The 13,168-nt window shown below is 43.0% G+C and overlaps 1 protein-coding gene across 1 annotated transcript in view; it reads right to left on the reverse strand.

The window, feature by feature from the left end:
- Window positions 1–13,168, reverse strand: part of LOC311238584 (ATP-citrate synthase-like) — an 81,903-nt gene that overhangs the window by 49,340 nt on the left and 19,395 nt on the right. The window contains exons 6-11 of the mRNA XM_084326693.1: window positions 11,084–11,163; window positions 10,796–10,926; window positions 9,143–9,261; window positions 2,246–2,382; window positions 2,052–2,113; window positions 971–1,088 (exon numbers count right to left, since the gene is read on the reverse strand). Of these exons, the coding sequence (XP_084182819.1) occupies window positions 971–1,088; window positions 2,052–2,113; window positions 2,246–2,382; window positions 9,143–9,261; window positions 10,796–10,926; window positions 11,084–11,163 (647 nt within the window). The remainder of the gene's footprint in view (window positions 1–970; window positions 1,089–2,051; window positions 2,114–2,245; window positions 2,383–9,142; window positions 9,262–10,795; window positions 10,927–11,083; window positions 11,164–13,168) is intronic.

Genomic DNA, 13,168 nt, shown 5'->3' on the forward strand with positions numbered 1-13,168 from the left:
ACCAGCTATCACCTGTAACATTAGACAGCTAATGTTAGATTGCCGACCCCTGCTCTAGAGACGCGACGGTTATTTCGGATTAAACCCTGCTGCTCGACTGGAGAGGAGCTGAGGACCAGTCCAGACCAGGAACAATATTTTTGCGCGATGCACTAAATAAGGCTGCCGCTACAGTGATCAATGAACGGATAGAAAAGTGGTAGAGGGTATTACTGGTTCATTTCTAAATTAGAACATAATGTGAACCGTCTGTCAAACAAATGGATACTAATTAAAGACTGATGTAGATGGACAGACGCAGCGCCACGTGAAGCTCTCACCAAATGACAGAAATCCTCAGTAACAAACATGACCCTCCCAAAGAAAAAATTCAAAACGACGAATTTCGCCAAAAGGTGACAAGTTTGCATCCCTGAATAAGACAAGTTCATATATCATGGACTGTGACATAAGCAGTCATACACGTCTGAAACTAGGGTTGCACGATTTTGTGAAATAATCGAATTGCGATTTTTCTGACAGATATTGCGATTGCGATAAAATTTGCGATTATAATAATATAAAATATTAAGCAGCCCCACAGAGGTTTATTGTAAAATGCAGCTTGCATCTGACCTACGCGGTGGGTATTTTCGGGACACCGAGCTTGAAAATGTTTATTTTTACCTGGGAATCGATACCGGTACCCAACGGTACCTTTTTTTCTGTACTTTACTCTCCCTCTCTGAAGTCTAAATTTCACAACACACAATCTAAAACCCCTTACCTCCCTCTCCCAAACTTCCTGGTTAAATAAATAATAAAAAAAAATTAAAATGTATTGCAATATTTTCTTATTTTGCGATTTGCTAATTGCATCATTCCAAATCGCAATTTCGATTTAAAATCGATTAATCGTTCAGCCCTAGTCTGAACTATGGACTACAAAACACTCCCGAGGCTCATTAAGAGCAGTCAACTCTCTGCTCACCGACTTCCCCCATGACCCTCAGGCCCTCCTGGTAGTTGGGGCCACCGCGCCGTACGAAGATGGTGACCTCGTGCTCCTTCAGAGGACCCTGGTAGTCTTTGATGGCACGGACAATGCCCTGAAGGAGGAGATGTGACAGTAGGGGTCAGGTATGTGACAGTAGGGGTCAGGTATGAGACAGCAGGGGTCAGGTATGAGACAGCAGGGGTCAGGTATGCGACAGCAGGGGTCAGGTATGCGACAGCAGGGGTCAGGTATGCGACAGCAGGGGTCAGGTATGCGACAGCAGGGGTCAGGTATGCGACAGCAGGGGTCAGGTATGCGACAGCAGGGGTCAGGTATGCGACAGCAGGGGTCAGGTATGCGACAGCAGGGGTCAGGTATGCGACAGCAGGGGTCAGGTATGCGACAGCAGGGGTCAGGTATGCGACAGCAGGGGTCAGGTATGCGACAGCAGGGGTCAGGTATGCGACAGCAGGGTCAGGTATGCGACAGCAGGGGTCAGGTATGCGACAGCAGGGGTCAGGTATGCGACAGCAGGGGTCAGGTATGTGACAGCAGGGGTCAGGTATGTGACAGCAGGGGTCAGGTATGTGACAGCAGGGGTCAGGTATGCGACAGCAGGGGTCAGGTATGCGACAGCAGGGGTCAGGTATGCGACAGCAGGGGTCAGGTATGCGACAGCAGGGGTCAGGTATGCGACAGCAGGGGTCAGGTATGCGACAGCAGGGGTCAGGTATGCGACAGCAGGGGTCAGGTATGCGACAGCAGGGGTCAGGTATGCGACAGCAGGGGTCAGGTATGCGACAGCAGGGGTCAGGTATGCGACAGCAGGGGTCAGGTATGCGACAGCAGGGGTCAGGTATGCGACAGCAGGGGTCAGGTATGCGACAGCAGGGGTCAGGTATGCGACAGCAGGGGTCAGGTATGCGACAGCAGGGGTCAGGTATGCGACAGCAGGGGTCAGGTATGTGACAGAAGGGGTCATTATCCGAAATGTTTACTCGTTTATTTAGCAAACCCTCCCTAGTGGTTTGAGGGCCACAACAGCACAATGTACGAAGTAGGAAATGAGTCTCACTTTGAATGTGGCCGCTACGTTGGTGAAGTTGGCGATACTCCCTCCGATGATCAGCACCTTCCCTGTAGGGAGTAGACACCAGTATAGAGCATGTTAAACATCGCCTTCAGATAGACTTCAAGCACCTTTGAAAATAAATGTTCTAGGTAGCTTTCTAGCTTCAAACAGTGTTCCAGAGAGCGTCCATGGCCCACCTTCGTGATGCTTCTCCCGGGTCATGAGGGAGAGGATGGTCTTTGCGTAGTCGTAGGTCTGCTGTTCGCTGGGTGCTCCAGAGTACTCGCCGTAGTTGGCCAGCTCGTCCACCCCCCCGAGGTCACAGATAGTGTCGCTACAGAACAAGAGGGACGAGCTCCTTTTATTTGACAGTTTTAAAAACATTCCTGGCATCCCATTAATGCATACAGTCAAGGAAAACAGAAACATTTCCGTTGTGATCCTCTATACCAGGGGTCGGCAACCTTTACTATCAAAAGAGCCATTTTTGCCCCCTCATGCATGAAATTAAATTCACCTGGAGCTGCAAAACCTATTTACCCTTAAAATGAAGATAACAGTGTATAACGTTTTATATGAATGAAAACCTTTATTTAAAATGGACACCACAGCTACATTGGACCAGTCACAGTGGACAGACCAGATGTGGTGTTTTGCGTGTTTATAGCACAAGTGCTAGTTTTCAACACTAGTCCATTGAGGCTTTTCTAAAAGAGACTAAAATCAGAACAGAAAACCAGTTCAAGAATCCATGATCAAAACAAAACCAGTCCGCGTCTATAGGCTACATATTATGTGAGCACTGCTGCTTTGATTTCAGCCATACTTTTAGTCCTCTGTTGAAGACGTAGGCGTTGGTATATATGTATACTATATATAGAGAGCGATTGGAATTTATTCAAAAGCTTATTTCTAGTATGTACCTATTGTTATTTTTCGTTCGGTGTCAAGTGTCGGAGAGGAGACGGGCAGAAATGACAGCTGGCAACACATCCATTCCTAATAAGAGACATTTTGTTGGAAAATATGCCTACAAACATTAAATATCTTTGGAACCGTTTGTATTAAATGATATCTGAATCTGGAGATTATCTTCTGTCAAAATTGAAAGTATATCTCTCCGTGCATAAAGGCTGGCAGTGCGCATAGAATATGGCATATATTATTGAAATAATTGTTCTCTAATCATAATAAACACATCTATTTCTATATTTAATATCATTTTATATATACACCAGTGCGCCGTCAGACAGATTTGGCCGCCAGACGCGAGCGTAATGGAGAGAACTAGGAGCTCTTGTGGAGAGAACTAGGTCGCAAGGTTGCCCTGACGACAGGCAGTTGGACTGCTCTGACAACCGAAAGCTCACTTGTGTGAAAGTGTTATTGTCACTTGCTGGGGGATTCCCCCGGCTGGCAGAGCACCATCCGAGCAAGTGTTTTTGGACTGATTGTGACCAGGCTGCATGCGCTGCAGGGCTGACACCCCGGGACCATGCGAGTCAGCTGAGACAGGCTATTTATGTTCTATGTAGGCTATCTTGTTGCAAAATTATAATAATAATAATAGCCTCATTGAAAATACTCTTGATGCTTAGTACAGTTGGTTATTTTCAGCGTTTTATGCGCTTATCTGTTTTTTTTATCAGTTATATATTCTATTATCCATTACATTTTCATTGAAGTTTTTGCTTATTTATTAAGTTAATATAAAAAAATATATATATTTAGAGCTTGTTAAATACATGCTTTAGATTTTCTTTGAGTGGATTTTGTTGTTTGCTAATTTCTCGCCACATATCAAGCAGTACAGGTACGCCTGCATCGTTAGTAGTGAAAGCAAATGAATTGTCCACGCTGAATTAAACCCTCTACTTAATATTTTTTGGAGTTATCCATGGTTAGCTTATTGGAGATTTGGAAACTTAGCCACCTGCAGATGGCAGGGAGAGGCGTGGGGTGTAGGGCTGAGCCCAAACGTTCGAACATTCGATTACCCCAAGATTCGTAACATAAAGGCCTTACCTCACATCTGATATCATGCAAAAAGATGAATCCAATTCCTGATCGCCATTCCAAATATCGATCACGTCCCTTGATCCAACGTTATAGTCCAAAACACATAATCCACGATGCTCCCAGTGGGAGGACTCAATGCAATAGTATCCAGCTGCATGCCCGAGAAGTAAAACCTGGACCGGACTTATTTTTTTGATGCACAGTCCCAGCCAATCCAATGATGTGCAATACCATCCGGCGGCGGTATTTGCCCTTTGCGAGCTCAGACACATTCCCAATGATAACGTCAGGCTGGATGGATGAAAAATTTAATAAAAGAAATAACGATTAAAACCCGACTATACTTGTGATTGGCACGCAAGCGATGGCGAGTTAACCCAACTATACTCGTGGTTGGCACTGAATGGGTTAAAAGAAACCGATGAGTTATATTCATTAAAGAAAGTTGATTTAATAGATTTATTTGGCTGGAGCTTCTCCCTGTGCTGGGTCTGGGGCTGGAAAGTTGATTTAATAAAAGAAAAAAATACTAATTTAATCAGATTAATCACTTTATTCAAATTGAGGATTTAGTTTGACTATATTAAAAAAAAATTATATATGTTACAAAGGGTCAGATTAAACCGAATATATATATTTATTGCTTGAGATCCCTTGTATAATATTTGTATATCGTTTGATATCCCTTGTATATTCTTTGTATATATACACGGAATATCCCTTTACCTAGGTACAAACCAGACCATAATATTCGTTCTCCTATTGGACAGCGACCCCTAGGCGCCAACGGCCATACCCCCAATGGCAAGTTCAAAGACAACGCCAAGGCATGTCTCAACATGTCCAGGTTTGCGCAGTAATACGAGACAGAACTGAGGTTGGCACTAGATAATTCACCTTACGTATAAATACGGCGCAGGTGGAAACAGCAGCAATTCGTTCAAAGTATCAGTTCGTTCATTACTAGTAAAGCCTTCACCACGAGTCAACGACCAAGTGAAGTGAGCAACCTTGCGTCTAAATAGAGCACTTAGAACATGTGCGAATAGGATAGTAAAGTGTCATAGTTTAGTGAAGTAACGTCGAGTTCAACCTAGTTTAATGTGAAGGATAGTACACCGGAGAATCTACACCGGCGAATGCAGAGCCTTTTCTGGCTGGATTATATTGCTTTGGTACTGTGGCTGCTGGAGCAGAGAACCGTCTACCCCACTGTCGTGTGGGATCTACCCCTGTGAGGAGCACCCTCGAGCCCGCCTCTAGGACCAGAGGCTGGCTAGCTTTCGTCCATGCTGTCGAGCATACTTGGATTATAGCTGCTGCTTTGTCTGCCGATCAAGGGGAGTACATGCATCGACTCCCGTAGCTGGAGCTTCTTTATTCCTCGTTGACCCAGACTTTGCACCCGAACATTCCTCTACCCTGCCGGCTTACAACCGGAGGGAACCCCCAGTGTCTTCAGCTGACTACTAGTGTGCCTTATGTAATTACTATGCTACAGGTGGCGTCAGTTATACCCATCTTACTATTCTCATGGACTTACGCTCTCAACCTACTTTAAGGGTTCTTCGCCTTACAAGCGCAAGTATAATTCTCAATCTGTAACCTACCGTTGCTTGCTTAATAATAATAAATCCCTCTAACTAGAACTTTAGGTGTCATTGTCGTATTCTTGTGTGGGTGTTCACCAGATATATCATGTACTGTATGGCCAGTAATGAAAGTAAATAACTAAGTAGTGGTTTAATAATACCATACTCTCAATACAGTCAGGGAATTGTACCCCTCAGTTACAATATATATATAATTTATTCAATTTATTTTAAATTTTTTAAAGAAATTTATTTTCTTTATTCCGTTCGCAAAACCCTGACGAAGTTCGAATCCCAAAAACAGGCTTCGGGGACAGCCTTAGCGGGGTGTTACGTATATTTTAGTTGATGAAATATTAAACACTTATTTCAGTTCACAGTATCACATCGATCTCCAAAATAATTTTTTTTATAAAAATAGCCGTTATTTATTTCCATATTATTTTTCAAACCTACAGGGAGCCACTGCAGAGTGGCTAAAGACAAATGCCTCTTTTCCATTGCATAGTACCTACTCGACTCTACTCGCTTTAGGTACCTGGTACTTCATTCGTTTTCCACTGCAGGTAGTACTCAGTTTTATCTCTGTGTGGGGAGGCGGGGCCGCTGGCGTACAGCATGAGAGCTCCGTGAGCATAGCTATGTCCGTGGGGGCTTGGAGCAAGCCAGAGTAAACAGTTTCAATCAATAACAACATTAACCAGACTGTTGTTGTGTTTATTCTGCTAACGTTAACGTTACCTCTCGTGTCTATTCTGCTAATGTTAACATTGCCTCTCATTGTGTCTATTCTACTAGCGTTAACGTTACCTCTCGTGTCTATTCTGCTTACGTTAATGTTATTTCTCATGTCTATACTACTAACGTTAGCATTAGGTAAATAACCGGTTTAAAATGGATGATGATTACCTCACGTTGTGTCTATTCTACTAGCATTAACGTTACTAGTACAAACAATCAATAGCGAGTTATATTGATCACGCTATGTACGGTAGCCACAATGCTAACTCTTATAATGGTAAAAACGCAATCACATTAGCACGTAAGCTAACAACAAGCTTAACAAATCAGCTATCTTTTTGTGAGACTAAACTCTCCGCTCTTGGTGGTAAATTGTGTTGATGTAGGTTTTGTTTCATCAATAAATGAGGCAGAATACACAGTGAATGTATAATTTTTTGTTTCTTGCACTTGTTCCTGCTGCAAACAAATAATTAATCCTACGCGAGGCTAAATAAAGATGGCGGTGTTGTGTTTTGTGCAGGACGCTCCAATGTGTGACGCTTCTCTCTTCTGAGTCAGTGGTCTGCAGTATTTCACGTCACTTTTCTGGTATCGCTTCTACTCGCTTGGAACCTCGACAAAGGCAATTTTGGCAATGAAAAACCGAAAAGGCAGAGTAGAGTCGAGTAGGTACCATGCAGTGGAAAAGGGGCATAAAGAGCCACATGCGGCTCCAGAGCTGCGGGTTGCCGACCCCTGCGCTATACAGTGTGATCAATTTGAAGATCAACACTCCATAAAACATATAGAAATAATCAATCAAATCACATATAGGTTACAATTCATTTTTGTGCCAAATCCACAAATGATAAAAATCTAAAGTATCATTCAGTATGAGAAGTCCTTGTCCCTACAGTACAGGACAGCAGCTTGTGTTGGTTCTACTTTATTGTCCTCTTGGGGAAGTTTGTCCTCTGTATTTGACCCGTCCTAACTACCACAGTGCGGCGCCCAGGGACCAACTCCAGTTGTAACACCAGTACCTTGGTCAAGGGTAGGAGTAGGTACCTAGCATGCGTTTTATGGAAGCATTAATAGATGAAAAACGATGCACCTCAAACGGTAAAGAAAATAAAAAAAGCTTGTTTGTGTGGAGTACTGTAACAGTCACAAATGTGCCGATTATATTTTTGTGTTATTATTTAGTTGCGTTCCATTGTCTGTACCTGATGTAGCAACAGGTTTTGATTTAATTTAACTTGAGCCAGTGACTCACTTCCTGTCCACCTGCCATCTGGCAGCAGCATTAACTTGTCTACCGGTAGTTCTCTAGTAACGATGTGGCTTCGGTCTGTGAAACTATTATTTGATCCATGTACATTGAGGTACTTTTAAAAAAGGTACCTACCGAAACACGTCGGTACTACAGAGTATCGATTCACGTGAGAGCCAACGGTGCCTATTGTCGGTACTGAGAAAGAAAAAAAAAAAGTCTAATGACGTCACGTTTTGTTTACCGCAAAACGAAACCGCACGTTAATGTCAACGGCACAATACATGTTTTCAAACTCTCTTTGGGTTTTTGCAATTCATGGAGAGTGTATATGTCTCTGATATCTTGGTACAGTGGGCACACTGGGCAAGTGTAGCTCATTTTCCACCTCTGCTCTTGAAACACTACTAACGTTAGCTCCAAAGAGTCCAAACTTCCACTCTGCTCGCGCTGCCGCGGTGGGTTTTCTTTTTAGCGGTCGGCTTACTCCTTCCATAGTTTCACATATTTGTAACTTATTTAACGTTATAGCTAACGTTAGCTAATCGTCGGACATAAGGTTAGCTCCCTAACGTTAGCAAGCGCAGTCAGGAGGACAGAAGAGTACCGGATGTGACGTCGGTAAACAAGCCACAGGCTGTTATGTAAGACCAAACACAGTGCGGAAGAGCGGGTCTTCTCCAAAGACACAGTGAGTGTGGAGCGAAAATAACTGCTACAATACTCAATCAGCAGCAGAGTAGTTCATTGCTGCTAGATTGTTTGTTTGTTTAATCAGTTGTAAAATACTTTAATTTATTTGTTATTTAAATATATAGATGTGTATTTGACAAATTTTTTTTATCAGCAGAATAGTTCATTGCTGCCAGAGTGGTTTGTTTACCCTTGTTTTATACTTGTTATTTTGTAAAATACAATACCTTTATTTATTTTGTATTTAAATATATAGATGTGTGCCTTTTTTAGTTAATTTGTTAAACATATTTTTTTAAATAAACATAACATTTATTTAAAGATATGTGTGTGACTGTGTATATATATATATGTTCTAAATAAATAATAACTATTTGTATAGCACCTTTCATACGGGGGATTGCAGTTCAAAGTGCGTTACATCAGTAAGATGTAAATGATAATAAAGTAATAGTACATAATTTATTTATTAAATATTAAGTTTAGATTTTTTTTTTTTTTTTTTACAACTGAGGTAGGTAGATTACATTTTTAGAGACTAAAGTACCGGAAAAAGTACCGTTGGGTACCGGTATCAATTCACAGGTACCAGTACCGGTTCAAATGTGAACGGTACCCATCCCTAATGACCAGGCATTGTATGGTCATTAGCCTAACTTTATATTTTGATAATAAATGGGTATGTACCAAATCCCAAAAGCGATAAGGTCTGATTAGCTACTTGCTAAGCTATCCTGGTGCGGTTATTTTCATGCTGACAAATTGACGTCACACAGCAAGACACGTTACAGTACCTGTAGACAACGGAGGCCCCTCCTCCAGCCACCATGGTCCAGATCCTGCCCCGAGGGTTCAGCAGGGTCAGCTTCAGACTGGCACCACTCTTGGCATCCAGGTCAGCTATGTAGGCTTCCTGCAACAGAGACACCAGACAGCTGCTCACATCCTGTCTCATTTAACCTGCTGTAACAGACACCAGACAACTGCTCACCTCCAGCCTCATGTAACCTCCTGCAACAGAGACACCAGACAACTGCTCACATCCTGCCTCATTTAACCAGGGAGGGTCGACCGAGAGGCCACCTTGTTCATTCTACAGCCACACCCTTCACATCCACACCTGGGAGCTGCCCAGTACAATCAGTTTGACACTTGACCACTAGGAGCTGCCCAGTACAACCACAGTCTGACATTGTTGACAACTAGGTGCTGCCCAGTACAAAGACAGTTTGTAATTTCTTTTATTTATATATTATATTTATGATAATTATTATAATTATTATTATTAAATAGAATACTTTTCTATAGGCTTGCCGTGGTAATTGGTGATACTGGTGTCATTCTGTGTTCAGGCATCCACTTGCTTACTGCCCCTTTAAACTTATCCTTGCTAAGTTTCAGTTTCACTTCCAGAGAGAATTTTACTTCACGACCAGACTGAACTAGAGAACAGATGACATATTAGAACAATGGCAGAGGATTATTTGGATTTAAACACAGTGGAGCTCAGATGATCTGTCCGGAAAAGTAAGTTTCTTCTTTTTATTTGATTGTGCGCCTGTGAGTCCGGCGGGCCGCGGGGGAGAATGTTGATGTGTTTGTTGGCGTGTGTGTGTGTGTCGGCGACGCGTGTGTTTAACTTTCTTTCCATTGGTTTCATTTGGTTAACGTTATTGGGCGCACAAGAAAACGAAAGAAAACTGTAATAACCCTGCAGCTGTTCCAATTGTAAATGTGCCTTTCTCCTCTGTGCACTTTCACCGCTCTGAAGTCTGAGCTCGGTGTGCCCGGCCAAACGCGCTGTTCTCGCACGGACATCGCGAGTGCCTGCATGTGGGTGTGTTTGCGCTGTGGGGCGTATTCGTCGCATGGGTGCGCGTACCGCACCGTGACGGCCGTACCGTAAATTCGCGGGACGAATACACGTACCGTTACACCCCTACTGTATCTACAAAAAAACGTGTAAATCACCTGCCCTTTATTCATTTGTTTAGATTTTTTTGTACACTTGACCAGCCCTCCTTTACCGTCTCTCCCAGGGACCAGGAACGAGAGTCCTGCCAGTTGTTGCACAGCATAATTAAATGGGAGCTACGGTCTGATCACCAAGCTCTCATTGAACTGTCAAATGTGGACACAACTAATATCTGATCCCGCGTGATCAGATGTTCAAATTCTGATTCCAGAAGACGCATGAAAAGACTAGTGCAACCACATGTTCACTCTGTTCTCGGTCAATGTAGAGCTCTACCGACTACTTTTACTTTTTTCATTTGCTGTAATGGATGTTGACACTGGGGTGTTTTAATCAGTTCAGTAAAGTAAAAAAGAATGACCCCAACAACCATTGTTCCAAACACATGATACAATGAAAAATATATTATAATAACCAGAGAGGAAACAAAGGCATATTCACATCTGATCAATTATTCTGAATGTCGTCTCACCTCTGGGTAGGCTTCCCTGCCGAAGGGAGGAGGGAACTCCACATCCCCCCACTTGGCCTTGCAGATGTAGTCTGCTGTGGCATCGATCCTAGCGGCCATGTCCAGGACGAAGACACCGTCCTCCGTCACCACTGGGTAGCGGGAGGAATGAAGAGACGTTGCGTCTCACTCAATATCCACAACATCTTCACGTGGACCCTAATCTAACCTCTCACTCAATATCCACACCATCTTCACGTGAACCATAATCTACCCGCTCAATATCCACAACATCTTCACACAGCTTACCCAGTGGGTTGATCTCCAGGTAGGTGAAGTAAAGGTCTTCGTACAGGTTGAACAGGCCCACTATAAAACTGGCCAGGACTCTGCAAGGAGACAAGACCAGGTCAGATTAAAAAGAGCAACCACTTCTAAAGCAACAAACAAAAAACCTTCTGCTCCCACTCACCCTGCTGGCAAGTGAAGGGAGGCGGGATTTCAATTGACTGCACAAGCAGACTTCAAATGCAGGTGCTTGCTCAGACACGCTAGTGTTCATTCAGTGTTAATCTGGAAATGATTTCGTTAGCAACTTCTAACCTCTCTAGACCGCTCTACCTCCTGACACAGTCACCCCAAATCTGCTCATCTGAAGGTTGCAGCCCCTTTAGCAAGACACCTAGCAGCTCCTGAATGAGCTGGTTGTCACCTTGCATGGTGTGAAGACTCGTTACAATTAGGGATGCACCGAATGGGAAATTCTTGGCCGAAACAGATACCGAAAATAGAAAACAGTTGGTCGAAAACCGAATGCCGAAAATGATTCATAGAATAGAATTTGTTTTACCAATGTTGTTCAGCTACCTGATTATGGAAAAATATATGATTATGGCAAAACTTTACTTAAATAATCACTATTATGGGTATTTTTGTATCACAAACAGTACTGTATTTGCAAATCTGGTATGTCATAAATGTATAGATGTAGCAGTACTGTCTATCTGTATGTCATGTATGTCATATATGTCCTGATGAATTGAAAATGGGGGACCCTGATGTAAACAAGACGAAGGTCTTTCTCTGGTCTGCATCCCCTTAACAATTGTGTGTATTGAGCTGTACTGTATTGGACCCATTCTGCAATCTGTTAATAAAGTTTTCAATCAATCAATCAGAGAGAGAGAGAGAATGAATGAATGAAAACTTTATTTAACAGATTGCAGAATGGGTACAATACAGTACGGCTCAATACATACAATTGTTAAGGGGATGCAGACCTGAGAAAGACGTTTGTCTTGTTTCCATCAGGGTCCCCCATTTTCAATTCATAGACATTTATGACATACACAACATACATGACATTTATGGCATAGGGACATATAGGTATTTAGTACTGATACATTTGTGACATAAGCGGTATTCAAATATACAGTACTGTTACCCCTAGATCCTGACAGAGTATATACATATGATGGGGAGGGGACTGTACATTAGGAGGGGGTGGGTGGGTGGGAGGGAAATATACATACGGCGGGGAGGGAATATATACATGCGGTGGGGAGGAGACTGTCTATTAGGCATTTACGGTGGCCAGTTTCGAATTGCAGCCTCCCGTAGGTGCTCTTTAAGAGCGGTTTTGAATGTGGGCAGGGATTCACATTCCTTTACAGCTTTGGGTAGGGCGTTCCACATTGTTGTGGCATAATTGCGAAACGTGTTTAGTCCCTTGTTTGAGCCGAATCTGGGTTTAACATGATTTGTTGAGCTTCCTCTGGTGTAGTGGTTGTGGTATTCACTGACCTTTGGGAAGTATTTTGACATGTACATGGGCACCCCGGTCGTATAGTGTATCTTGTAGACCAGGCCCATTGCAAGTTGCTGTACTCTGTCGTCTACTCTAAGCCATCCTAGGTTGTCAAAGTGGGCAGGGGTGAGGTGGGTTCTGGGGTTCAGGTCAAGTAGTAGTCTGACCAGTTTGTTTTGTGATGTTTGTAATTTTGTTTTAAGCGCCTTTGCGGTGCTTTGGTACCATGAGGTGCACGCATAGTCATAGTACCCTTGAATGAGTGCTCCTGCCAGAGTCTTCAGGGTATTCTTGTTTACCAGAGAGGAGATACGGTACAAGAATCTAGTTCGTTGGTTGACTTTTTTTATTACATTGGATGCCATTTTGTCACAGGAAAGATTTGCCTCTAGGATGGAACCCAGGTAGGTAATTTCGTCTTTCCTTGTGACAATATTGTCACCCACTGTAACTGAGAAGCCGTCGGTCTTGCTGAGTTTGTTATTTGAACCGAAGAGAATGGACTCTGTTTTGCCCATGTGTAATGATAGTTCGTTATCAGTGAGCCATATGCAGATTTTGCCTAGTTCCGTGCTGAGGGTTTTTTT

This window comes from Notolepis coatsorum (genome assembly GCF_963971535.1).
Source record: "Notolepis coatsorum genome assembly, chromosome: 12".
NCBI lineage: Eukaryota > Metazoa > Chordata > Actinopteri > Aulopiformes > Paralepididae > Notolepis > Notolepis coatsorum.